Here is a 25,500-nt window from a genome sequence, read left to right as displayed (position 1 = left end):
ATATACATCTGATATTATCTACTTTGCTAATGTTCTGGAAAGAACATAACACTGTAATGTGTAAGTAGATCATATCGTAGATTGACAAGTCAGTGTAAATCCAGTGCACTGACTAATCTTAGGACTAACTTATTTTGAACATATAATCATATTTATATTCCAATGTGATTACGTCACTATAAATAAGATTAGCTATATGATCGGGATTTAATAGAAGTTTATATTAAACAAATAATCATGAAAATAAAACATGTGAGCAAAGTGATTGACCAAGTCAAAAAATGATTTCTATTCTTTTATTGATAATAAAATGAAATTACAAAGAATTTGGGTTTTAATTAGGGCATAAAACCCCAACAACGAGAACAGCAGGAGGAATCCTCCTCCCGCCGTTCCTGCTCATCACCCGCGAGCGCATGGAAATGTCCCAGATCCTCTCCCTCGACAGCAGGCTTTGAGCTTTTCCAATGGGAGCTATTGGACCGAAAGCCACCGAAGTGGCAGATCTGGTGGAGACCTACGAAATCATCTAAGTTCGACACAAAACCCTCGGGCTGCCTCGCGGACCGACCTTCGAGATTGCCTCAACTCCTAGAGGGGAGAGCCGGCCAGAAACGAAAGTCGTGCTCGCCGAGAGGATGGTTCTTCCAAAATACATGACAATGGGAATGTCCCGCCAAACCAAGCTCAAGCTTGGAGGGACAATAACCCGCCTAACGTGTACAATGGGATGAGATCTGTTGAACAGCCCCAAAACAACCCAGGGATAAAAGACCAAACCCTTGAAAGGTTAGCTCAGATTGAGTAGCTAATGAAGAGGCTCCTGTCAGAGAAGGGAAAAGACGAATACGACTTGGGGGATGAGCTCGAGCTTTTTTCCCCCAACATCACAGCAACGGCATACCTATCGGGTTTCAGGATCCCCCATTTATCCAAATTCGATGGAGATGGAGATCCGTCGGATCATTTAGGGATGTTCAATACCCTGATGATGGCCCATAATATCGGCCCCGAGCTGAGATGTCTGATATTCCCTTCGACTTTGATCGGGCTAGCTAGGCAGTGGTTCAAGCAGTATAAGAAACAGTCGATCAGTTCGTGGAAGAATTTCTCTGCCGACTTCAAGAGGGCATTCCGAGCCTCTCAAGCGGTTCGGGTCAAAGCGGATACCCTGGCAAACATGAAGCAACAGCCCAGGGAACCCTTAAAAGCTTATCTGAGTAGGTTCGCAAACATTGCGGCCCGAGCTAGGGACGCGGAGGAAAGTTCCAGGCTCATGGCTATGAGAACTGGAATCCTTGATGGGGGCGAGTTGTGGAAAGAAATCCAGAGGAAAGGTGTTAGCACTGTGGATGAATTCTTGAACAAGGCCCAGGAATGGATAAACTTGGAAGAAGCATGAGCATCGGTTGCGGGAACCAGCCAAATCCCTGACCAGACTGTTGGAGCGGAAACGGACATCGTGAATATGACTCAGACCATTGCCCAGAATAACCAAGGGGGTGGAAGCAAGAGAAAAGGGAACGGCGAAGGCGGCCAGCATGGTCCAAAGAAGAACAAGCCCGTGGAAAATTTCAAACCAGTCTACGCGGTTTATACCGACCTCACAAACACTAGGGAGCACATTTTCCTAGCAAATTCTGCCCGCCTTCTCTGGAAAAAGCCACAGCCCTTGAAAAATCAGAAGGCTGAGAGAGACCCTTCCAAATTCTGTCGATTCCACAATGACATCGGTCACAACACCGATGATTGCTGGCATCTGAAGGATGAGATCGAGACACTCATCTGGGCTGGACCCTTGGCTCAGTATGCTCGGAATCGGGTCACTCCTAATCAGCCCGCCAGGAAAAATGTTCAATCAGCTCTGGAAGTCCCAGCAAATCCGACCAGAGCCCAGGCGGGTCAGGACCTCCCTCCTCCAATAATAGGAGGAGAGATAACCACCATTTCTAGAGGCCCCCATCTGGCAGGCTCGAGAAGAGGCGCTCATAAAAGATACATCAACGAATTGAAGTCTCATAACAAAATCGAATTTGTCCCAGAACAGCCCATACCAAACAACAACGATTGGAGAGACAGCCAATCAATTTCACCGAAGAAGATGCTAGTCATGTCCAATTCCCCCATAATGATCATCTAGTTATAACCGCTCAGCTCGCCAATCGGAGAGTTAGGAGGATACTAGTTGACAATGGGAGTTCGGTGAACTTGTTGTTTCAGTCCACGCTAGAAAAAATGGGGTTGTCGGTGACCGAACTGAAGGCCACTTCCATCATGCTGTATGGGTTCTCTGGTGAAGGGTCGGCATCGATATGTACGATTGAGTTTGTAATAGCCTTGGGAGAGGGACCCTGAACTGTATCCAAGCTCCTCGAGTTTGTGGTCAACAGCTGTCCCACAACATACAACACAATTTTGGGTCGCCCTACGTTGATGGAATTTGAAACCATAACTTCTATCCACCACCTCGCAATCAAATTCCCCTCCTCTACGAGGGTATGTATGGTCCGAGGTGATCAGCTCGCTTCCAGGGAATGCTATAGCATTTCCATGAAGGGAAAGTCACAACCCGGGCAACAGACGATGGCCATTCAGGGCGGAAGATAGGAACCCCAAGAAGTGAGAGCTAGCCCTGGGATAAAGGAATCTCGGCCAGCCGACGGCGTAGATACCACCCTGAGTGACAATATCGATCCTAGATTTGGCGAAGATAGGTCCGAGCTCCAGGCTATCGAAGAACTCGAAGAGATAAATATCGATCCTAAAGACCCTTCGAGGGTGGTTAGGCTCGGGAAAAACCTTGGTGATGAAAGAAAGGCGGAGCTGATGAAATTCCTGCAAGGAAATCTAGATGTTTTTGCCTGGTCTCATGAAGACATGGTGGGGATCATCCCGAGCATCATCATGCATACCCTCAACTTGGACAAGAGCATGCCTGCGAAGTCGCAGAAACAGAGGCGTCTGGGCACGACCCGAGCTGCGGCCCTGGAAGAGGAAGTGGCTGGACTTTTAAAGTGCAGTTTTATCAGCGAGTCAAAATACCCGATCTGGGTCGCCAATCCTGTTCTGGTCCCAAAACCTAATAGAAAATGGCAGACCTGTATCGACTTTTCGGACTTGAATAAAGCATGTCCCAAGGATTGCTTCCCTTACCAATGATTGACCAGTTGGTGGACGCCACGGTAGGACACGAGCTCATGTCCTTCATGGATGCATACTCTGGTTACAACCAGATCGCTATGAATCCCGTGCACCAGAAGCATACCAGCTTCATGACCCCAACTAATGTTTATTGTTACAAAGTCATGCCCTTCGGGTTGAAGAACGTCGGAGCTACATATCAGAGATTGGTCAACAGAATGTTCATTAATCAGATCGGGAAAAACATAGAAGTGTATGTTGACGACATGTTGGTCAAGTCAAAAACTGCCAATGACCATGTTCCTGATCTGAGGGAATGTTTTGAGATCCTAAGGAAGTATGGTATGAGGTTGAATCCCCAAAAATGTACCTTTGGGGTTGCGTCAGGAAAATTTCTGGGTTTTATAGTCAACACCAGAGGAATAGAGGCGAACCCAGACAAAATCAGATCGCTACTCGAAATGCCATCGCCCCAGTCGCGAAAAGACGTCCAGAGTCTGATAGGAAGGGTGGCAGCCCTTAATCGGTTCATTTCCAAATCTACCGACAAGTGTTTGCCATTCTATAACCTGCTTCGGGGGAATAATAAGTTTGAGTGGACCGAAGAGTGTGAGCGGGCCTTCCTCGACCTAAAAGTACATTTAGCCGAGCCGCTCGTGTTGTCCAAGCCAAAGGCAGGAGAGCCTCTTTTTCTTTACTTAGCTGTTACAGAAGATGCGGCTAACGCCGTGCTGGTCCGGGAAGGGGACTGGGCTCAAAAGCCAGTCTATTACATTAGCAAAAGGCTCCTTGGAGTTGAATCTCGATATCCGTTGATGGAAAAAATGGCCTTCTGCCTTATCACGGCCTCCAGAAAGCTTAGGCCATATTTCTAGTCCCATTCAATCCACGTCATAACCGATCAACCTTTAAGGCAGGTACTACAGAAACCTGAGGCATCGGGACGTCTTTTGAAATGGGCCATCGAGCTCAGCCAGTTCGAAATTATGTACGTACCATGGACTGCAATCAAAAGCCAAGCCCTGGCTGATTTCATGGCTAAATGCATTAGATTCCAAGGGGAACCGGGGGAAGAGCCGGTGCAGGGGTTGTGGAGAATCTTTGTGGATGGTTCGTCTAACGAAAACGGGTCTGGAGCTGGAATCTTTTTGATATCCCCGAAGGGACATCGTTTCCACTCCGCGTTACGATTCAGATTCGAGGCGTCCAACAACGAGGCCAAGTACGAAGCTCTATTGGCTGGGCTTAGGGTGGCCAAGGAGCTGAAGGCCAGGGCCATCCAATGCTACATCGATTCCTAGCTCATGGTAAACCAAGTATTAGGGGAATATCAAGTGCGGGGAACCAAGATGGTGGCCTACCTGGCCAAGGTAAAGAATGAGCTATCCGAATTTGAATACAACCAAATCGGCCAGATCCCACGTGAGCAGAATGCCAATGCTGACGCTCTGGAAAAACTCGCCACCTCCAGGGAAGCCGAGACCTTAACCCTGATACCGGTGGAATTCTTGGAAAGACCAAGCGTGATAGAGGATACAAGGGAGATCAAGATGATCGATGTCAGGGCAACCTGGATGATGCCTATAGTCGAGTACCTTACAATAGGGAAGTTACCCGACGAGCAAAATAACGCAAGGAAGATACTCTATCAAGCTCCGAGGTATACAGTCATAGACAGAATGTTGTACTGGCGTGGCCTGTCCCTGCCTCTTCTGCGATGTGTTCTGCCGGAGGAGGCTAAAACTATTTTGCAGAAGGTGTATGAAGGTTTTTGTGGAGATCACGCTGGGGGGAAAAATCTGGCCTTAAAGATATTAAGGCAAGGATATTATTGGCCCACCCTATCAAAGGACTCAATTTCTTACGTCCGAAAGTGTGACAAGTGCCAACGGTTCACCACGATCGCCCGAGCTCCACCAGTCGAGCTGAAGATGATCTCGTCCCCGTGGCTGTTTGTGATCTGGGGGATTGACTTAGTTGGAGCCCTACCCACGGGAAAAGGAGGAGTTCCCTATGCAGTTATGGCCATTGACTACTTCACGAAGTGGGCATAAGCAGAACCCCTGGCAACGATAACGTCAAAGAAAGTCCTCGATTTTGTGGTTAAGAATATTGTCTGCCGGTTCAGGCTGCCAAGGAAGATCGTGTTGGACAATGGAACCATGTTCGATAGTGACCTCTTCACCAAATTTTGCGAAAGACACAGCATAATTAAGAGTTTTTCCTCAGTGGCCTACCCCTAGGCTAATGGGCATGTCGAGGCTGTGAACAAGACGCTCAAGGCAAGCCTTAAAAAGAGGCTGGGCGAGGCCAAGGGAGTTTGGCCCGAGCAGCTACCGCAGGTGCTGTGGGTGTACCGGACCTCGCACCGAACTTCGACGGGGCACACCCCTTTTTCCCTGACTTTCGGGAGTGAGGTCGTCCTTCCTGTCGAAACAAAGATAGCCTCGCACAGGGTCCAGGCCTTCAGCCAGGAGCAGAATGACAAACTCCTCAGCGTGTTCCTCGACCTGATTGATGAAAGGCGAGAAGATTCACAACTACGGCTCGCGCATTATCAGCAAAAGATCACTCGGTATTTTAATTCAAAGGTTAAGAGGTGTGCCTTTGGATTAGGAGACCTGGTACTCAGAAGGGTGTTTCTGGCAGGCAAGGACCCCAAAGATGGTGCCTTAGGCCCGAGCTGGGAAGGTCCCTATCAGATCATCGAAATCGTACAGGAGGGTACTTTCAAATTGGCCCGGCTTAATGGAGAAATGGTGCCACGGACCTGGAATGCTGTGCATTTGAGAAAGTATTATCAGTGACCAAATCACTCCTGTATGTAAGGCTTGCATACAAAAGCCAATTCACTATAAAAAAAAATGGTTTATGGTTTCATTTGTGTCTATGTACGATTTTGTTTGTATGATTAGTTCAAAGTAACCAAGCAAGTCCACTTCCTGATTACTTGGGGGGAAGATCACCCGACCAGGTTCCAAAACTTAGAAGTTGGTTAAATTGATTAACCAGTGTTTTTTCTAAAAAACACGAGGTGTCGATAAAACTAACGTGAACTAAGTTTTTAAAATTAAGTATCCTGGACTCGACCAGGTTCCAAAACTTAGAAGTTGGTTAAATTGATTAACCAGTGTTTTTTCTAAAAAACACGAGGTGTCGATAAAACTAACGTGAACTAAGTTTTTAAAATTAGAAGTTGGTTCCAAAACTTAGAAGTTGGTTAAATTGAGTAACCAGTGTTTTTTCTAAAAAAACACAAGGTGTCGATAAAACTAACGTGAACTAAGTTTTTAAAATTAAGTATCCTGGACACGACCAGGTTCCAAAACTTAGAAGTTGGTTAAATTGATTAACCAGTGTTTTTTCTAAAAAAACACGAGGTGTCGATAAAACTAACATGAACTAAGTTTTTAAAATTAAGTATCCTGGACACGACCAGGTTCCAAAACTTAGAAGTTGGTTAAATTGATTAACCAGTGTTTTTTCTAAAAAAACACGAGGTGTCAATAAAACTAACGTGAAATAAGTGTTTAAAATTAAGTATCCTGGACACGACCAGGTTCCAAAACTTAGAAGTTGGTTAAATTGATTAACCAGTGTTTTTTCTAAAAAACACGAGGTGTCGATAAAACTAATGCGAACTAAGTTTCTAAAATTAAGTATCCTGGACACGACCAGGTTCCAAAACTTAGAAGTTGGTTAAATTAATTAACTAGTGTTTTTTCTAAAAAAAAAACACGAGGTGTCAATAAATCTAATGCGGACTAAGTTTCTACCGAACACATCATAAAATATGAGAAAAAGATTGAAGAACAAGTAAAACTTGAAATAACTAAAATTAATATATATAAATTATCTCGAGGAGAATAACCTCGTGCTCAGTATTTACAAACAAAAGTAAATAAAAGTGAAAATACAAAAAAATTCTAGGCTCCCCCAGGCCGATCTGAAGACGTCACCTCCTCAGTCTCCTGCTCGCCCACAGCAGAAGTCTCCCCGGTCTCAGTCGGCACCTGCAGCTCCTGTTGCAGCCGAACTTTGAACTTCTCAAGGTAGTGCCCCCATGCGTCGGAGGCCATGAAGGAGAAGTTGTCGTCCTAGTTGAAGGCCCAGCAGTGGTACAGCATACTCTCCATGGAGGACGTCGATGCCTTCTTCTCCTCTAGAATGGCTGCCTCGACCTCCAGTAGTTTTGCCTTGGCCCCCTCGAGCTCAGCCTGAAGGGCTACCGAGGCTGCCTTCGCCGCCTACTCGCCTTCTCGGGCAGTGGTTAAAGCGGCCTCCGTTGCCTGTTCACTCGCATGGGCCGCTGCAAAAGCAGCCTTGGCGCTCTGTTGAGAGGCAGCGAGAGTAGCTTGGGCCACAGCCAGCTCAGCCTTGAGTTCTTCGTTCCTAGCCCTGGCCCTGGCCCGAGATATGCTACGGTGTTGGGCCAAGACCGCCTACAAAAAGCAAAGAAACAGTTAGGCACATACCAGAAAAATAAAATACATATAATAAAAGCAAGGTTAGGGAAAATGCTTACTGTGAGGTTCATCCCCAAGGCAGACTCCATGACATTCTCTGGGCTCCTCTCCTCAATCGCCCTCAGGTCGTGGGGCTTGGCCTTGTAAAAATGCTCCACCGAGTAGTTCGTCGTCTCGTAGACGGTCCCCCAAAAAGTGTCTGAAATTAGCTCCAAATCCTGGGGGTTGACGAGGATGCGAACAGTGGCGACAGGGACCATTGGAGCTTGAGGACCAACCGGTGCTACCGGTTCCCGAGCAGGAGGTGGAGGAAGGCGAGGAAGGGGTGCAGTCGGACCTTTTTTCCCTGGGGCTGCGGTGGGCGGAGCTTCTGAACCCGAGCCTTTCCCCTTAGTCGGGGATTGGGAGGTAGTCACAGCCGGGGGTGGCGTTTTCTTTGAAGTAGGTCGAAGCCTCTTGACAAGGGGGCCCTCGCTGGACCTCCCTTCTTGGAACATCAAGCGGATGTCAGGTTCCCCTCTCTGTGCCATCTGCTCACCTAAAAAAAAGAATGGGAAATGCGTTAAGAATGCATGTACGTTCTTCAACAAAAAAAAATTAATAATAAATACATACGAAGTAGCAAAAATCCTACCCTCCGAGCTAGAGGAAGAGTCTATTTCCACGACCTCCGGCCTCAGAGCTGCTACAGGGGAAGGAGAGTCTAAATCAACCACTTCTTGGATTAGGGGAGGTTCCAGGTCAGGCTCTACCTCGGGACTAGATTCCTCCACGTATTGCCTAAGTCCGGGAGCGGCTATACCCTCGAGAAGAGAGGGCCACGACCTAAGGTTGGTCTCATACTCCTCAAAAAAGGCCGACCTAAAAGACAAAGTGTTGTCCACTACTACAGTACCCCTAGGATGACCCATGTCATGACGCAGCACTAATTGATCTACGCATTGGAGCAAGGTTATGTCTCCGTCTGGGTTTTGGTGGTGGTGCATGAGCTGGTTTGGGTTAAACCTAACTAGCCTAAGGTATGCGGCTGTCCTATCTAGGTCCCAAAAGGGGTATGGGTTACCTTGGCCGGAGGGGCCGGCCGCTACCCCTGACTGAGCTCGGTCCAAATCGGGGTCCCGAGCAGCCTCCGGAGCTCGTCTCTTCCGCACGAGCGGCACCTCGGCCTCCTCTTCTTGCTCGTTGCCACTGTCGGCCGCGGCATCGCCCTTGGGAATAGGTGTCAACTCGTGGGCTACTGGATGATTGTCCCACATCCTCCTCAGGGCCAGAGTTTGGCCTGCAGAGATTAACTTACACGCCAATATCGTGTCATTAGACATGAGCTGGCGGTAGTCCTTTTCACTAGGTGGGAGCCCCGCCAAGGTATCATATTGACCCCAAGGGTCACGGATCTGGCCTTCCTCATGAAAATGGCTGCATGATGATACTCTAGTCAATATACACGCGAAAGGACAGAAAGAAAAAGGTAATAAAAATTACACAAGCTGAAGATAGAAAGAAAGCTTACGAGGATGGTTGAAGTAATGGTACTCGCAGTTGTGAAACCCATTCGACATAAAGAATTGATCTTTGAAGTCGTTGGGATGGCTGGGAAGTTCGATTACCGGGGATGAGTTCGGCAAGAGGGTCAGGTAGTAGAATCCATCGCCTCGTCCCCTTTGATCCGGGCTGGCCTTGAGGCGGAAGAAGTAAAGGATGTCTGCCGGGGTAGGGACCTCCCACTCGTGCTTCAGAAAAAGATACCTCAGCCCCGCCAGCAGACGATAGGAATACGGAGGAAGTTGAAATGGTGCCAACTTCACGTAATTGAGAAAGTCGGCAAAATACTGATCTAGGGGGAGGAAGGCCCCGGCCCTGAGATGCTCATCGCTCCAGGCCGTGAAGTCTTCATCGAGGGGTGCGCAGCTCCTCTCACCCTCCAAGGGAGGTCGGGCAATAAGGATGTCGGTCCCAACCTCGATGTTATGGGACATCATTATCTTATTGACCCTCCCTTGGGTCGTGATCTTCGATGCTATCCTCTCCGCCTCAAAGAAAGCATCAGGTCCCACTTTGATCTCCTTCTCCACCGTGGTACCGAACTGGGGGATAGGAGACTCTGCCAGACCTCCTTCCCTCTGCTGGATTGCTGGGACGACGAGCCGGGCGCGCTTTTCTTAGACACATTCCTTTTGGGCCCCATCTGATCGCCTAGCGAACAAGAACGATGAAAAACTTAGTAGGCGACCTAAAAGCTATGAAAGGAAAAACAACGCGAGAAGAACAAGGGATTTTCATGCATGAGCTGAGGTAATCTCAGCTCGCGGTGTGAGGCCACGTGCTGCCGTGGCCACACACCAAACTTTCCAACGGATCCCTGATATTCAAGGATCCTTGTGTCAGGAGGGTCATGTTATTACTTGCCTTAGGGGAGAGTTTTTGAGAGAAAAACCATCTAGGAAGCGTGACCCCTAAGTTACCCGGTTTTACACCATAAAATCCTCTCATCTTCCATATCCCGAATGGATATTTCCTAAAATTACCCAGAAAAATTATCCATAAATATTACTAAAAAATTTACCCATAAATTACCTAGTTGTGAACATCACAATCCTAGACATGTTTTGGGTCTACTCAGTATGCCTAGAATCAGAACTTATGCTCCAAAAGCCAGTCAGAAACAACCTACTGTTTACAACTATGAGATGTAGGTTTGCATAACAAAGAAAAAGGGAAATCAAAACATACAACGAGTAGGAAACTTACAATGTATTTTCCAAACGAAGGTTGCTGACAGTGTAGAAGTAGGAGTCTTGGAAGATTCCTTAAGGCTGGACTTCTGAAAGGTTCTTGTGGCAAGAATATGGGGATTTCTGAGATTATAAGAAGAAGAAGAAGAAGAAGAAGAAGAAGAAGAAGAAGAAGAGCTTTTTAAATTTCAAAAGAGAGAAAATAAAGAAAAATTTCGAATGAAGGGTGATAAGTACTGAAAACTGCCAGCCTTATTTATACGTAAGAGGCATGAGGAAATGAGGTCCGTCCGATTAAATTGATGCGAGATACGAGGGTCATAACTCGAAAGACGAAACGGCAGCAAAAAGGTGGCCAGGCCATTTAATACAATCCTCGAAACCCGAACAGACGCCTAATCACGGAGTTCCACGTGTCTGATACTCAAGTAACACACAGGGTCTGGATAATCAAAAAGGAAGTTTAAAAGCCCCCACCATGAAAGACGAAAGTGACATCATAGATCATGGGCAGGGGCTTGGGGGGCAAATGTATGCCCTGAGTATCAACACGTACCTTGTTGAGGCAGCTCGGGAGAAGCGAACTAATAAAGAGCCATAACCGAGGTGCCACGTGTTCACCGTTCATCCGGAGAAATTTGGCACGATCCCCTAAACAAATAGCTCGAGCTAGCGGATCGTTTAGCTGTTTATCACTTGGAACCATTGTCAACATGGCATCAAAAGACACGAGCTAGCACTACATTAAGCTCGTGGTACATCAGAGGCCTGACATATCCCAGGATCTTTATAAAGTCAACCACGCAATATAAACGTGCGTATAACAGACATCACGTGTATGTTTTATTCCCGAATTCCCGGATACGCAATATAAACATGTGTGATCAGACATCCCACACCTGATTTAGGCCATGCGGCCCATTATCCATTTTTACCTACTGATTAGACCACACTGAAGGGTTGGATTCTTCTTGTAAGGCAAATACTCTGTAAAAATAGCAAGAAAAGAGAAACAACTATAATATTGACTCGTGGACTAGGAGGATTTTAACCTCCGAACCACGTAAAAATGAGTGATCACTTTTCTTCTCTTGATAATTCATTGCAAGCATCCTTGAGTATTATCATTTTCTTATTACGGTTTACCATTAAGCATTAATCCATCCTAGTTATTCATACAATTCACTGTTGGCGAAAAACTGCATCAACAGAATTCAAGGAGAAATAATGATAAGAATACTTACATTATATGTAGCGGAATGAATGAGTCATTCTTCAGTTTCTCTAACCCTTATATCCTTTCTGTCGCAGAGTATTACCAAGAAATTGAATCGATCTTCAATTTTCTTCACAGCCTTCCAAAGTATCCTTAGAATCACCTACATTAGAGTGGGCAATTCTCAACATATGAGATAGATACAGAGAGAAGAAGAATAGAAGAGAAAAATTGAGGCTTAGAAATGACTTATGTTTAGAGAGAATCTAAAACCTATCAGAAACTTGTGTTTCAACTTGTGTTTTGACTTCTCTCTTAACACTCATTTTATAGACTCAATTAGGTCATTTATTTAATTAAAAAAATCAATAAAATAATAGTCAATTAACAGCCCTAGGTCGAAATTATCATGGACTTTAGGCCCGTGAAATTTTCCATTTGATTATAAGCCAATTGGACTTAAAATCGAGGCATGTATTATTTTCAATTGATTTAATTAATTAAATAATTATTTAAATACTTTATCAAATTAATTATTTATAATTTGAACCTTGATTTAGATTTATTTATTAATTTAGATATCAATTTATCTTAATTAATAAATCTGGCATAATTTCTCTTTTCTTCTCAAAATTACATAACTATGTAAAACTATCCAAAATTGACCTGGTCAACTTTGATAATTCTAATTGATAATTAAATCAATTAATTGAGACTATCTAGATGATTTTATCCCAGATACAGTGGGGACCATGGGCTTATGAAATCAAGCTCCAATAAGTTATCATAAATCTAACAAATAAATTTACTAACTTATTAATTCCTCGTGACTCCACTAAAGACTCAGAATTGCACTCTTGAATTTATAGAACCCTTTATAACAAATATAGATACATTATGTATTAAACATTGTTACAACCATAATTGTCACTCAATCCTCTATAGATGGTCTACAATGAGATGGAACTAAAATACCGTTTTACCCCTCATTGTATTTTATCCTTAAAACAATTAGTTCCTTGTAAATGATATTTCAGTAAACTAATATTAATTACTGAAATGAGATCTCTATCATTTAACACATTGAACCAAACTAAAAGGAAACCATCGTTTCACTTCTTCATCAGAAGCTATAGATGTTCATATCTATGATTAACACTCCTACTCAATTATACTACTGAGTTCCCAAGATGTAAGTATGGCTAGTCCGTAGGGTAAGCTGGTAACGAACAAGTCAAAGAACTCAAATAATACAATCAGTTAGAACACTAACCACTCAGAATTGAGATTGAATTAACCTATAGTCAACTATATGATATGACTAGAATAGATAATAACGGTATGTTTACTTATCCTATCAACTGTCAATATCGGTCCTATCCGATGTAACAAATACATCCGATCTTATCTACTTTGCTAATGTTCTAGAAAGAATATAACACTACAATGTGTAAGTAGATCATATCGTAAATTGACAAATCAGTGTAAATTCTGTGCACTGACTAATCTTAGGGCTAACTTATTTTGAACATATAATCATATTTATATTCTACTGTAATTATGTCACTATAAATACGATTAGCTATATTCTCAGGATTTAATAGAAGTTTATATTAAACAAATAATCATGAAAATAAAACATGTGAGCAAAGTGATTGACCAAGTCAAAAAATGATTTCTATTCTTTTATTGATAATAAATGAGATTACAAAGAAATTGAGTTTTAATTAGGGCATAAAACCCTAACAGTCTCTTGCGTGCTCCTATCGCAAAATGGATGGCTTCTTTGAATATTTTCTCTCAAGCTCCTCCTCTGAACTTTTTGGGTAAATAATTTTTAGGGATTCATTCCATTGGGTTCCAAATTGGGTTATATTTTGGATTTGGTTTTAGATTAGTTTTAGAAATGTTATTAAGATATTAAAAAACAAAAGATTTCAGGTTTTGTTAATGGTTAATTACTTAAAAATATATATTTTTATCTTTTTTAAATTTAATAATTTAACTCAATCGGGTTGTGCCATGTGTACCCTAATATAGGTTGCACCAAAACATTAACGGTAGGCATTATTGCCGCTAAAATTTTTACATAAGCATTTAATTGCAACAAACTTAACAACATAGACATTATTGCTGCAAATATCCCTTATAAAATACGCAAAATTTTCAAAAAACGACGATAATGCAGAAATCATCAATAATATAGAAAATACACAACAAATAATTTTTTTACAAAATGTGGATTTTTAATTGTCAATAATCAGAATTTAATATTGACATCCTATTTAAGGTCATATAAAATTCGTGTAATCCGTTTTTTTGGCAAATTATTATATTATAAGTTTTTTTAAACTACAATAATTAATTTTTTTAAGAGATATAATTAATTATCTTTTTTGGATTTTTTTCCTTATATGATCAAACATTTAAGATCACTAAACCATATCAAAGAGGAACATAACACCATACAACCATAATATTTAAGATCACTACCAAAATGAAAAATAAAAATAACTATCAGATTACTACTGATGCAAAATACAAAATAATAAGTTCACCAATCCAAAACAACAAAATACCAAACCAAAAAAAATAATAAATAAATAGTTCCCAACAAATAACAATTAGAAACAATACTTTAATCCATAACAAACAACACAACATGGTTCCCAAATAAAACTACAAATACAATACAGATTATATCAATTGTATTGTCACCCACGAACCAAATCCAAAACAAACAATCTTAAAACCATAAAAAGTTTCCAAATCAAAACCTAAATTAGAACAATATTTCATACACCTTATTACTATCCATCTACGGATTTGCTCAAAATGTATACCAATATTTCTTTTGATCTTACAAATAACAGAATTTGGTGTGGTGAGGTGATTCAGGATTGTCATGGTTCTTTTTTAACATGTTAATCTCTATCTTTTATGAGAGCTTTGACATTGTTTTAGAGTGAACTTGTAGCGAATAAGAAAAGTCTTTAGATTGCATAAGAGTTTGGATGCTTTCTTGTAGTGATGGAATCTAATTCTCTTTTGGCTGTGGAAACTATTTCCAATTGTCAACCTTATTGAGCTGTAGATAATTTGATTGAAGATAATTATTTTTGTCTACTGACTATAATCTTTATGGATAATTTTACCTTATTCTTTAAAATAAGTATATTAATATACTTTTTTATTTTTGGATAGTTATAATCTCAATTTTTTTATTTGATGTTATTTATTTAAAAAATTTCTCAAATATTTTAGAAATTCTAAATAATTTTGTTGCTTTGAGAATAGGATTAAAAAAACTTATTTCACATAGATATAAAAAAAATTCGATAATGTAAATTATTAAAAAAAATTAAAATTTGTCAGATATTATATATATCATAATATCTACAATGTCATCGTACAAAATAAATATAATTATAATTATTCATATACGAAAATAAAAAGAATGAATTAAGATAATACTATAAAATTTCCCAATCCTTATTGTCAAGTTCCCCGCAAAGGAAACATGTGAGCTCATGAGTTAATTTCTATGTATTTCTCTCTGATTCTAGTAAAGTACCACGGTTTCTATCCACATTTTATTTCTCATTTTGTTTTTGCATTTTCTTATTAAAGAAAAAAATAACACCCTAGTAACAATAATACCATTGAAATTACATATTCAGAATTTTAATGACCAAAAAATTACAAATAAAACCAAACATACAATTATTTTAAGAAAATTATTATCTTGAATTCAAAACCTTAAAAAAGACAATCAAAATGTCAAATATATGTATAACTATGGTAAAAGTTTAAAATAATCCTCTTTATTCAAATTATATACTTAAACATTACTCTAATAAAGTTTAATCAAATCAATCAAATTTATTAATATTTATTAAAATTAGCACTCGTTGTTAAAAATCGGTGACGCGTTAGCATGTGTAAGGATTTGAGTATTGAGGGCATATTTTGGATGTATATAATATTACTCTTTAAATAAATACATTTTAACAGTGAGAATATCAAAGCAGAACAGTTCATTTTCATTTTCATGGCTTCTTCTTCTCCGTTCTCTCTCCTCTTCCTCACTCTCTCTCTCCTCCTCCTCCTTCTCCACCAACCTCTGTTATCCACCGCTGCCAACCACCACAAACTCAACTCCCTCAGACCACCCAACTTGATCTCTGAGCTCTCCACTCTTTCATCAAACGACACTGCTCCACCCACTCGTTACTTCCAAGTAACAAAACCCATTAAGCTTCCCCAAACGAGACCCTGTTCCCATGTCGTTCTCCGCCATGACTTCGCCTTCACCTATGGAAGATCTCCTGTCTTGGCCACTTACACGCCTCCTTCCCACTGTCATTCCCAACCCAACTTCTCGAAGATCGTTCTCCAATGGAGTGCCACATGTAAAGGCAGGCAATTCGATCGGATTTTCGGGGTTTGGCTTGGTGGGGTCGAGCTTCTTCGGAGATGTACGGCCGAGCCCAGAGCTACTGGGATTGTATGGAGCGTCGAGAAAGATGTGAGAGGTACTATTCCTTGCTATTGAAGAATCAAACGCTTGCTGTTTATCTTGGTAATCTTATAGATACTACATATACTGGGGTATATCACGTGAATGTGACCTTTCATTTTTATCCGACCGAGGAGAATTTTGAAAGAAATGGTGGAAATTTGGAACCTGGGTATGATTCCTGGGCAGATTTGGTACTACCCATTTCGAGAAATCTGCCATTGAATAATGGGTTGTGGTTTGAAATTGAGAATTCTACTGATTTTGCATTCAAGGAGTTGAAAATTCCTCAAAATGTGTACAGGGCTGTGCTTGAAGTTTATGTTTCTTTTCATGAAAATGATGAGTTTTGGTACTCAAATCTTCCAGATGAGTATATAGAGGCAAATAATCTTACTGGTACTCCTAGAAATGGGCCTTTTAGGGAGGTTTTAGTTAGTCTTGATGGTGTGGTTGTTGGTTCTATTTGGGCATTTACTATGATTTTTACTGGTGGAGTTAACCCCCTCTTGTGGAGACCTATTACTGCCATTGGTTCATTCAATTTACCTTCTTACAACATTGAAAAATCACACCTTTTCTTGGTGAGATTTTGGATGGAAAGACTCATAAGATTGGTTTTAATGTCAATAATGCCTTGAATGTATGGTACATTGATGCAAATTTGCATCTTTGGTTGGATAAACAGAGTGAGAAAACTGAAGGGCAGCTTTTGAAGCATGTTAGCTTCCCTCTTGTTGTTAGCTTGGTTTCTAATTTTTCTGGTCTGGATGGAACCTTTCTGACAAGCACAAGCCGGTCCGTCAAGTCAACTGGATGGGTTAAGTCCTCTTATGGGAATATCACTACCGATTCCATTCAAGACTTCTCGTACCACAACTCAATGGTGATGAGAAACAGTGCAAATATGCAGATTGTGAGACAAAGGATACATTTCAATGATTCTGTTCAAGCCGATTCTCAATCTCCGCAAGTTCACTCGTTGGAACCACTTAAAAAGTTCTCCCTTTTCTTGTATTCTGACACCTTAGATCAAGGTAATAAGACTTATTTATCAATTTCGAATGTTAGTTTGGGGTATAATGAGAAGAAGTCTAAGGGCTCTGCTGGTTTGGGATTCACAAACAGTAGTCTTAAGAATCACCAGAGTGGCCAAGGAAATATGCTTGTTAAGAAGAACTTGGTAGTAAATGGATTGGGGAGTACACAGCAGGTTTACAAGTACAATGGAGCTGATATGTGTTATTTCAGAAATATAAGCAGCTCAAACTATACTATTCTTTATGATAATGTGGGAGGCAAATGCAGCAAAACGACACAGCTTCATAGTCACAGGGGTCTTGGGTTTCATAGACTATGGCCTATTCATTCTAGAAGGGTTTCTCTGGGGTCTGGTTTACTTGACAACTCTAAAGCTTAAGGGAGATTAATTAGAATGTTTAGTATCTTGGATAAATCCCTTTTATCTTCTTCTTCTAAGTTTCTTTTTTAAGATCTTCTTGAGGACTCTACAAATGGGTTCTCCAAATAAAAGTGAGCACATAGAAAATATTATATATGGGTATTATTGTTGGATTTAACTAAGTTGTCTCACACCATTAACGGTTATATTTTATATTTCAACTAGAGGTGAAATGTGATACTCTTGATTTGTTTTAGGTTGGAGTTTAAGTGACCCGTGAGCTTAAAATCTTAAGGAATTTTTTTTTGTAAAAGAACAATATTAGTAGTGAAGTGATCATCAGGTTTTTTCATGAGTTTTTCACCTCATATTGGAAACATACAAATAATTCTAATGTTACTCTGATTTTTCAAGCTAATATATATATTAATAGTAGGCCTAAGTCATTTCTTTGGAGCAAACTCTACATTAACAGTCTTGTGTTCATTGTGTTTTGATTATTCTTTATTTAATAAATATATGCTGGCAAAACATTTGGCTTTTAAATATTTATTTCATATATGTATGTGCTTGTTTGGGATTTATAAAGAAATGTGAAAAAGAAAAAAAACAACTTAAAAATTCAAAGATAATAAATGTTCACATGTAGCATGAAATTAATCTGCAGTAAACTCAAACCTCATAACATATTATTTACATACAAAAACACATAAAATTTGGTGTATCTTATTCACATGTACAAGTACTCCAAATGACAGCACAAAAGAGTTATCTTCTCTTTTTGTCTCAACATTTGAAGTTGAAATGCCCAGAAAACCTGAAATTTCTCTGGGCAGATCAGATACTGGAAAAGCTCTTTGACTTGAAAAAGACACTATCACTTGAGCCAAAATCCAAAGGCATTTGTTCCAATTTGCTGCACTTCTTCCTCACTTCATCGTAAACTATCTTGTAGTTTAAGCTGCTTACATTTCTGAAGTAATAGACATTTCCATCTTCATAGTTGTAAACTTGTTGTGTACTCCCAGTTGCGTGAACAATCAAGCCGTTCTTTATGATCATTTTACCCTCACCATTCTGAAGATTATTTAGATGACTTTTTGATAATTCAAAGCCAACGACTTTAGAAGACTTCTTCTCTTCAAAACCTAAAGTAAAATCTGTACCAAGCACATAATCTCCATTTCCTTGATCAAGGTATCCAGAGTATAAGAAAAGTGGGAACTTTTTCTCTGATTTGATCGAGTAAACATTAGCCAATGGCATCTTGACAAGAACTGTATCATTGAAATGAATGGTTTGATTCACTATTTGTGTGTTGCCATCGTTCTGCATCATAATAGAATTGGAGTAATGGATATTCTGAATGGAATGAGTTAGAATAGTCCCAAAAGAGGACTTAACCTTGCCAGTGGACAATACATTTCTACTAGCAGTAGTCAAGAATGTCCCATCTAGACCTTCAAAATCTGAAACTTGGGAAAGAACAAGAGGCAAGCTAATGTGTTTCAAAAGCTCCCCTTCGGTTTTCGAGCTATGTTTGTCCAACCAAAGATGCAAATTCGCATCTACGAACCAAACATTTAAGGCATTTGTAACATTGAACCCGATCGTGTGGATCTTTCCATCTAAAATCTCACCTAGAAATGGAGTAATTTCAATCTCATAAGAAGGAAGATTCAATGAACCAATTCCAGAAATTGGTCTCCACAATAGAGGGTTGATGCCTCCAGTATAAATCACAGTAAAAGGCCATATGGCACCAAAAACCATACCATCAAGACTAACCACAATCTCCCTTAAAGGGCCATTTCCAGGAGTATCACTAAGACCATTTTCAGCAATGTAATCATTTGGAAGATTTGAATACCAAAATTCATCATTTTCATGAAATGAAACATAAACTTCCAGCACAGCCCTATATGTATTCTGAGGAATTTCAAACTCTTTCAACTGAGTCTCCATAGAATTCTTGATATCAAACCACAAGCCATCATTCAAAGGCAAATTTCTCGAAATGGGCAAGATCAAATCCGCCCAAGTATGGTGTCCAGAAACTAAATTCTCAAACTTTGAACCATGAACATCATCAGATTTTTTTTCAGCAGGGTAAAAATGTATAGTCACATTCACATGATAAACCCCAGTATAAGTACTATCCACAACATTTCCAAGAAAAACAGCAAGCGTTTGATTGGTCATGAGCAGAGAATAATACCTTGTAATGTCCTTCTCAACACTCCAAACAACCCCAGAAGCCGTTGGCTCAGCCGTACAGCTCCTTAGAAGCTCAACCCCACCAAGCCATACCCCAAAAATCCGATCGAACTGCCTTCCTATGCAAGTAGCTTTCCACTCAAGAACAATTTTTCCAAAATCGGTTGATGGGCAATTCGAAGGTGGGGTATAGTCAGCAAAACTGGAGGCTTCCCGTATGTGTAGCCAAAATCATGGCGGAGGACCAAGTGAGAGCAAGGTCTGGTACTGGGCAAGTCAACGGGTTTGGTCACTTCGAAGAACTGAGTTGGAGGGGTGACTTGGAAGAGTGAGATTTGGGGAAGGAGCTGAGATTTGAGATGGTTGGTTCTGTGTACGTTGGCTGAGGAGAAGTGGGGTTGGTGTAGAAGAAGAGGAGAGAGAATTAGGAGGGAGAAGAAAATGAGTGAAGAAGCCATTAATGGAGATTTGTTAGCGAGAAGGGTTGGGTTTGTTGTTATAATGTCATTTGGGTGGAGTGAGAATCAATGGTGATCTGGTAAAGAAAATGATGGAGATCAAAGTGAGAGTGAAGAACTTGAACTTGCCAAGATAAGAGTAGAAAATGCTTTGAAGAAAAGAATTGTGTTGGAAATTGGCATAATATTACTATAATTAAACATTATTAGTAACTTTTAAGGTTGGATTGATAAACAAAACATTAAACTTTAAATGCTACTATAAATGCAATTTATAATGTTATAATTTTGTCCAAATTAGTTGTAAACCTACAAATTTTTTTTTTATATATTTATGAAAAATCCAAGTACAAAAATCAATATGACAGTCATTAATTGAGAATAGCAAGGAGTTAGTTCTTTTGTCTTTTTAAGGGAGTCATAACTTTCATAAATATATTTTTTTGTAGCAATAACTATCATAATTTTAACTATTCATTTTTTATTTAGTTGTGATAAAATAGTCTAAACATTTATAATTATTGATATGATATACACAAAAACAAGAAAAAATAGAAATAATTTGTGTAATGATCAAATAAATATAAATTAATAATTATAAAAATTTTGTAAACTAATATACAAAATTGAATTGTGCCAGTTCTAAATTTTAACTTTAGTTTTTCTATAACAAGAGATTATTTACCTCGTTACCAAACAATTCTAATCCACTTTTGTAAGTAAATATTTTTTCCTTTTCTAAATGCTTTACCAATTTAAATTATATTTGTTTCTTTGTGGGAATAGTTGTTTAAAAAAAGAAGAAGCTGGATTCATGTAACATTATGTAAACAATTGTATCAAACTATATTACAGACACCCTATGGTTATTTTTCTTCCTTTGGCTGAGACCCAAACAGGATATGTTATTAATTGGAATAAGAATCATCAATTAACTTCAAGAATAAGAGCAAAAGATGCAGCTTTTTACATTCAAAGGGTTCGATTTAAAATCGAAATGTGACCAGAATCACCATTCAACAAGAAAACCTCCAAAGGAACATATGGGGAAGAAGCTAGAGATGATCCAAACCGGTAAGTTGGTTGGAGTATTTTGCTGCCTTTAGCAGATCGAATAGTTCGAAGCCGTGGCCCAGTTCTCATCTGCCAAATCTGCACAATATTGCCAAGGAACTAAACATGTTTTTCAAGAAAACAAGAGAAACTAAATAGGGTTAATCCACAATTACATAAAAAAGAAGCAATACTTCTGTCAAGGAAAGAAGCTCTAGTTGTGTACCTCAACTATTCCTTTTCGAGGGGCATGAATAGCCAGACAGAGGCAATAATCACTCTTTACAGGTTCATAATAGCTAGAACTAGAAGCTACATTATTATCTCTATTGACTAGCATCTCCATGAATAGGCAACTAGCATCACGATATCCCTGCAAAACCGGTTAAGTTCTTTAGAAGGATAAGATAGGATGAAGGCCGAACTGATGAGTGTCAAAATGTTAAGGGAGAACCTTCCATAGCCGCACGACCACAAGTGCCTGAGTGTCTAAAAGCAAAATACGGCCGAGTGAATCTGTTATTGCAGCTAGCGTGCCACTAGGAGATAAGGTGAGTTTCTCGCCCTTTCTAGGGAAATCCTTCAAAGATGTCAATGGAGAAGCTGTGCAGTGTATGATGCAAGACAAACAAAAGGATTAGCACACAGTTCAAAATCACAGGTACATCAGTCCCACCTAAGAATAAATTAAACCAACTATTAGGTGCATAGTATTAGTGTTCTCCACTTAGGCCTCAAACATTATGTTACTGAAGTTAAGAAATTATCATGATTTCAGTAAAGCATGTAAGAATTGGCAAAACAATCCAAACATGATAAGAAAAAGGGGACCAAATAAATCAAGTTGAATATGTAGACTCCGAAAGACAGGATATTTGTCACTTCTATAATTAGTTCAACGTGCACATAAATTAAGTTCAAAATATTCTTCACCAGAAAACTCTCTTTCAATTTTCTTACACACAATTGTGCCTTCATTTGCCATAACTAACATACAAGAATGTGCATGTGCATGAGTGAGCATGTACATCAGTCGTGTGACTCCCATACCTACTTATGTATGTTTAGCATATACGAAAACCATATGCATATAGAATCTGAATAGGCATGTGTGCCTTGAAATGAAATCGTACCACATAAACAATGATAAATGTAATAATCATAAGTAACTACATTAATTGAGAACCCAAAAAAACACACAAATGACGGTTCTTACCACGAGCAAAAGGTTGAGGCTTCACATTTGATTTTTTAGGTGCATTTTGTTCACTGCGCCAAATCATTTTAGAAAAGGAAGCTATTGTAGAAAATGTTGCAGGAACGACTTTAGATAAGATAGCTCCAACTAAAGACCTACTTCTATCCTCCGATAGCCTATACTAGAAAGAAGTAACTCTAGTCAATAACATAAATATAGAAGTGACAAAAAAAAAAGCAATATTGGTCACAAAGAGATGGATATATGAAAACTTTGAATTGTATAGAACATACTAACCTGAAGGCTGAGATCACAGCATCGTCTCCAACGGTGACTGCACAGAAATAACGCTGACTTGACTGCCCAACAATAAAAGTAGCTGAATTCAAAACCAAAATACTTCAGAAAATTTCCATTTTGTGAAAAGGAAAGATAATTGTTCTGAAGAACGAAAAAGGGCAAGACATCCAACATGAAAATAAACTATTTACCACTGGTTAACTAATATAATTTCAGAGCACCAATAAACCCTTAAGTGGAGCATTGGTGCATAAAAATCAAGCTGCTAGTGCAATACCTGTAGCTCCATCAGTGGTGGAGGCATTATCCCACTGATTGCTGCATCTGCACAACTTCCATACTTGCTGACATTCCATAGCTGGTAAGACAATCGTCCATAAGAATTTCCAGCCTCATCATTATCTTGATTTCTTGGTTTTCTATCCCAAAACCGAGAATTTGTATCATGATGCCATTGCTGCAGCATATTCTATATTCCAAACATTCAAGCCATGTCATACAAGTAGGATTAACATTCCAAGATGCTATAAGCTACTAAATGAAGAATAATATAAGAAGGCTGGCTTCTGGCAAAACACATAATAAGTGACCTGCTTATTTTCTTCTAAAACTTCACAAAAAATCATTCTTCAAAGAAGAAAATGAAATAAGACAGCTAATAGATTTACATCCAAAGATGACACATCAAAGTTATTGCAGGTTAGTTGTAATTCAATACCTGAATTTCAGAGCCATCAAAACGAGCAATTACTCCTTGCATAACAACACAAACCTCCTCTGAGGAGGTTTCTTGGATCAAATCTCTCTTTGTTCCACGGACTCTCAACTTTAAAACCCGTCCAGGATGTATAAACTGCAGGTTCAGTAGAGTATAAATTCCATACTAATAAAAGAGGCAAGCTAATATTAATTCAAAATACTACTATCAAGTATCAAATAACACACTAAAGTTTCCTAGAGAACCATGGTAAGCGTAACCTTAATATAGGCAATATAGCCCAATAACAACTTTTTATTAAATTTACAATGTCAATACCCCAGCATGTAAATGGAAAATAAAGCTTCAGTTTTGATAAGAAAATATAAGAAACTCAATCAGAAAATCAAAATTATTCAATTTGAACAATAGCAAAATGGACATAAAAAGAAAAAAAAAAATCAACTTTTAAACTACTGAGGGTAGACATGGTATAGACAGTCAATCTTAATAATCAAACAATATCAAGATACTAATATGCTACTACTACTAAGAAGTAGGGAAAATTCTTGCATGCTTGAAATAAAAATAGGTTCTTTTTACTCTTTACATGGCCATTAATATGTCACTTACACAAGCAATAGGGTACACCACCAGCACCAGTTACAGTTACACAACTCCATTTGTTCAGAGAAAAAAAACTCTCCATTGTCTAACTTCAGGAAACATTTTCAAGGGAACTAACAGTTTCTCTCTTTTCATTAAAACTTTGAGAAACTCATAATGAATATTATCCATGTCACGAGTGTTTAAGAATTAAACAAATCATAGCTAAATCTATAATGATACAATGACAGATTCACCGTGAAGTTATAAAAGCTAAGATCAAAATTCTTTCAAGATTAGTAATTTTCTCACAAACCCAACAAAAGATTCCATGTTCTAAAGAAAATTTGCATACATATGTAGAAGGAGATAAAATTGCATGGCATATATTACAAATAAACTGACCCAGATAGTTAAAAAAAGAAAAAGAACTAACCTGCTTATGAATCAAGTGCCCAGCGAGAGAGAAAAGCAGAAGGTACCCACAAGAGGTCCCAATCGCAATCACCCGAATTTCGTCGAAGACCAACCACTCAATGGCGGAGATGAACTCGGCATCAATGGGGGATAATGCGGGACGGATCTTGACACGGGAAGCATCCGAATCGGACCAGCCGAGAGTGACGATTAGGGATCGGTTAGCAAGCGCAATGGCGTGGGTGTCAAGAGCGCATAACAGATTGGGGTTATCGACGAGCCAACCCTCCTTGCCGGCTCCAAGTTCGCCGAGCTCCTGGCAAGCTATGCAGCCTAAATCGGTGGTGTAGGTTCGCTTCGCCATTGTTGGTATTGGAAATGAAGCTTCACTCAGTCACGCCATTCCTTTCTTCTCTCTTTACTCTATCGATTTTTATTTTAAGTTTATTAATATGTAAATAATAATTTAAAATATTTTCACAGTTAATTTTAAAATATATGTATAATAAGGAAGATTTACGGTGAAATAGTTGTAACATTTAAATAATTATGCAAAACACATTTAAAAATAATGATGGGAACTTTTTATTAATACATAAATAAAAAAGTTATGACTTGTTTATGCGGGAATTTAAAAATTAATTCAAATCTATATAAAGTAAATTTTTTAATGCAAAAATAGGGTCTCCTTCCTCAAAGACCAATTCTGAAATAAATCCATTCGGTGCATGTGAATTTGTTTTTGTCTATGAATACAAATATATCCACACAAAGAACAAATAAACAAAGAAAAAACTCAAAATTATTGGATTATATTAAAGAATATATGTAATATTAATATTACGAGATATAAATTAGGAATGTTGTGGCAGTAAAATAACTTTTTACCTTTAAATAGTCATAAGCATAAGATAATTCCTTCACAACACTTGATTAAAGTATTATATTTAAAATATCTATGTGAATGAAAGACACTCAACGAAGAAATTGAAATAAAAAAAAAAGAAGAATGTGAGAGAGAAAATAAAGTGAGATTTTTCCTATACACTTGTGTTAGAGAGAGAGTGATTTTTCTCTT

The 25,500-nt window shown here is 39.2% G+C and overlaps 1 protein-coding gene and 2 pseudogenes across 2 annotated transcripts; 1 reads left to right on the top strand and 2 right to left on the bottom strand.

Annotated features, from left to right (window-relative positions):
• Window positions 1–15,586: 15,586 nt before the first annotated feature.
• Window positions 15,587–17,879, top strand: LOC133802518 (peptide-N4-(N-acetyl-beta-glucosaminyl)asparagine amidase A-like; annotated as a pseudogene).
• Window positions 17,880–18,072: 193 nt separating this feature from the next.
• LOC133802520 (peptide-N4-(N-acetyl-beta-glucosaminyl)asparagine amidase A-like) lies at window positions 18,073–20,235 on the bottom strand (annotated as a pseudogene).
• Window positions 20,236–20,937: 702 nt separating this feature from the next.
• On the bottom strand, window positions 20,938–24,859 carry LOC133802515 (uncharacterized). 2 transcript variants are annotated; one of them, XM_062240839.1, is made up of 8 exons: window positions 24,442–24,859; window positions 23,421–23,555; window positions 22,980–23,171; window positions 22,700–22,761; window positions 22,421–22,578; window positions 21,659–21,807; window positions 21,431–21,577; window positions 20,938–21,324 (listed from the first exon to the last, which is right to left on the bottom strand). In XM_062240839.1, the coding sequence occupies exons 1-8, from the start codon at window positions 24,784–24,786 to the stop codon at window positions 21,124–21,126; spliced, it is 1,389 nt and encodes a 462-aa protein (XP_062096823.1). In that variant the 5' UTR covers window positions 24,787–24,859; the 3' UTR covers window positions 20,938–21,123. The 2 variants fall into 2 exon arrangements, with proteins under 2 accessions (XP_062096823.1, XP_062096824.1); XM_062240840.1 differs by having other exon boundaries at window positions 20,938–21,303; window positions 24,442–24,857.
• Between the last annotated feature and the right edge of the window lie 641 nt (window positions 24,860–25,500).

This window comes from Humulus lupulus, chromosome 9 (assembly GCF_963169125.1).
Source record: "Humulus lupulus chromosome 9, drHumLupu1.1, whole genome shotgun sequence".
NCBI classification, from domain to species: Eukaryota; Viridiplantae; Streptophyta; class Magnoliopsida; order Rosales; family Cannabaceae; genus Humulus; species Humulus lupulus.
This window is presented reverse-complemented; position numbering and strand designations above follow the sequence as displayed.

What these genes read in the sequence shown, in the direction of transcription:
- LOC133802515 (XM_062240839.1), bottom strand. Translation starts at nt 24,786, where the DNA reads ATGGCGAAGCGAACCTACACCACCGATTTAGGCTGCATAGCTTGCCAG. An exon ending in TTGATGGCTCTGAAATTCAG is followed by an intron (nt 23,172 to 23,420) that starts GTATTGAATTAC and finishes TTTGGAATATAG; the next exon opens with AATATGCTGCAGCAATGGCA. An exon ending in CTCGAAAAGGAATAGTTGAG is followed by an intron (nt 21,325 to 21,430) that starts GTACACAACTAG and finishes AAACATGTTTAG; the next exon opens with TTCCTTGGCAATATTGTGCA.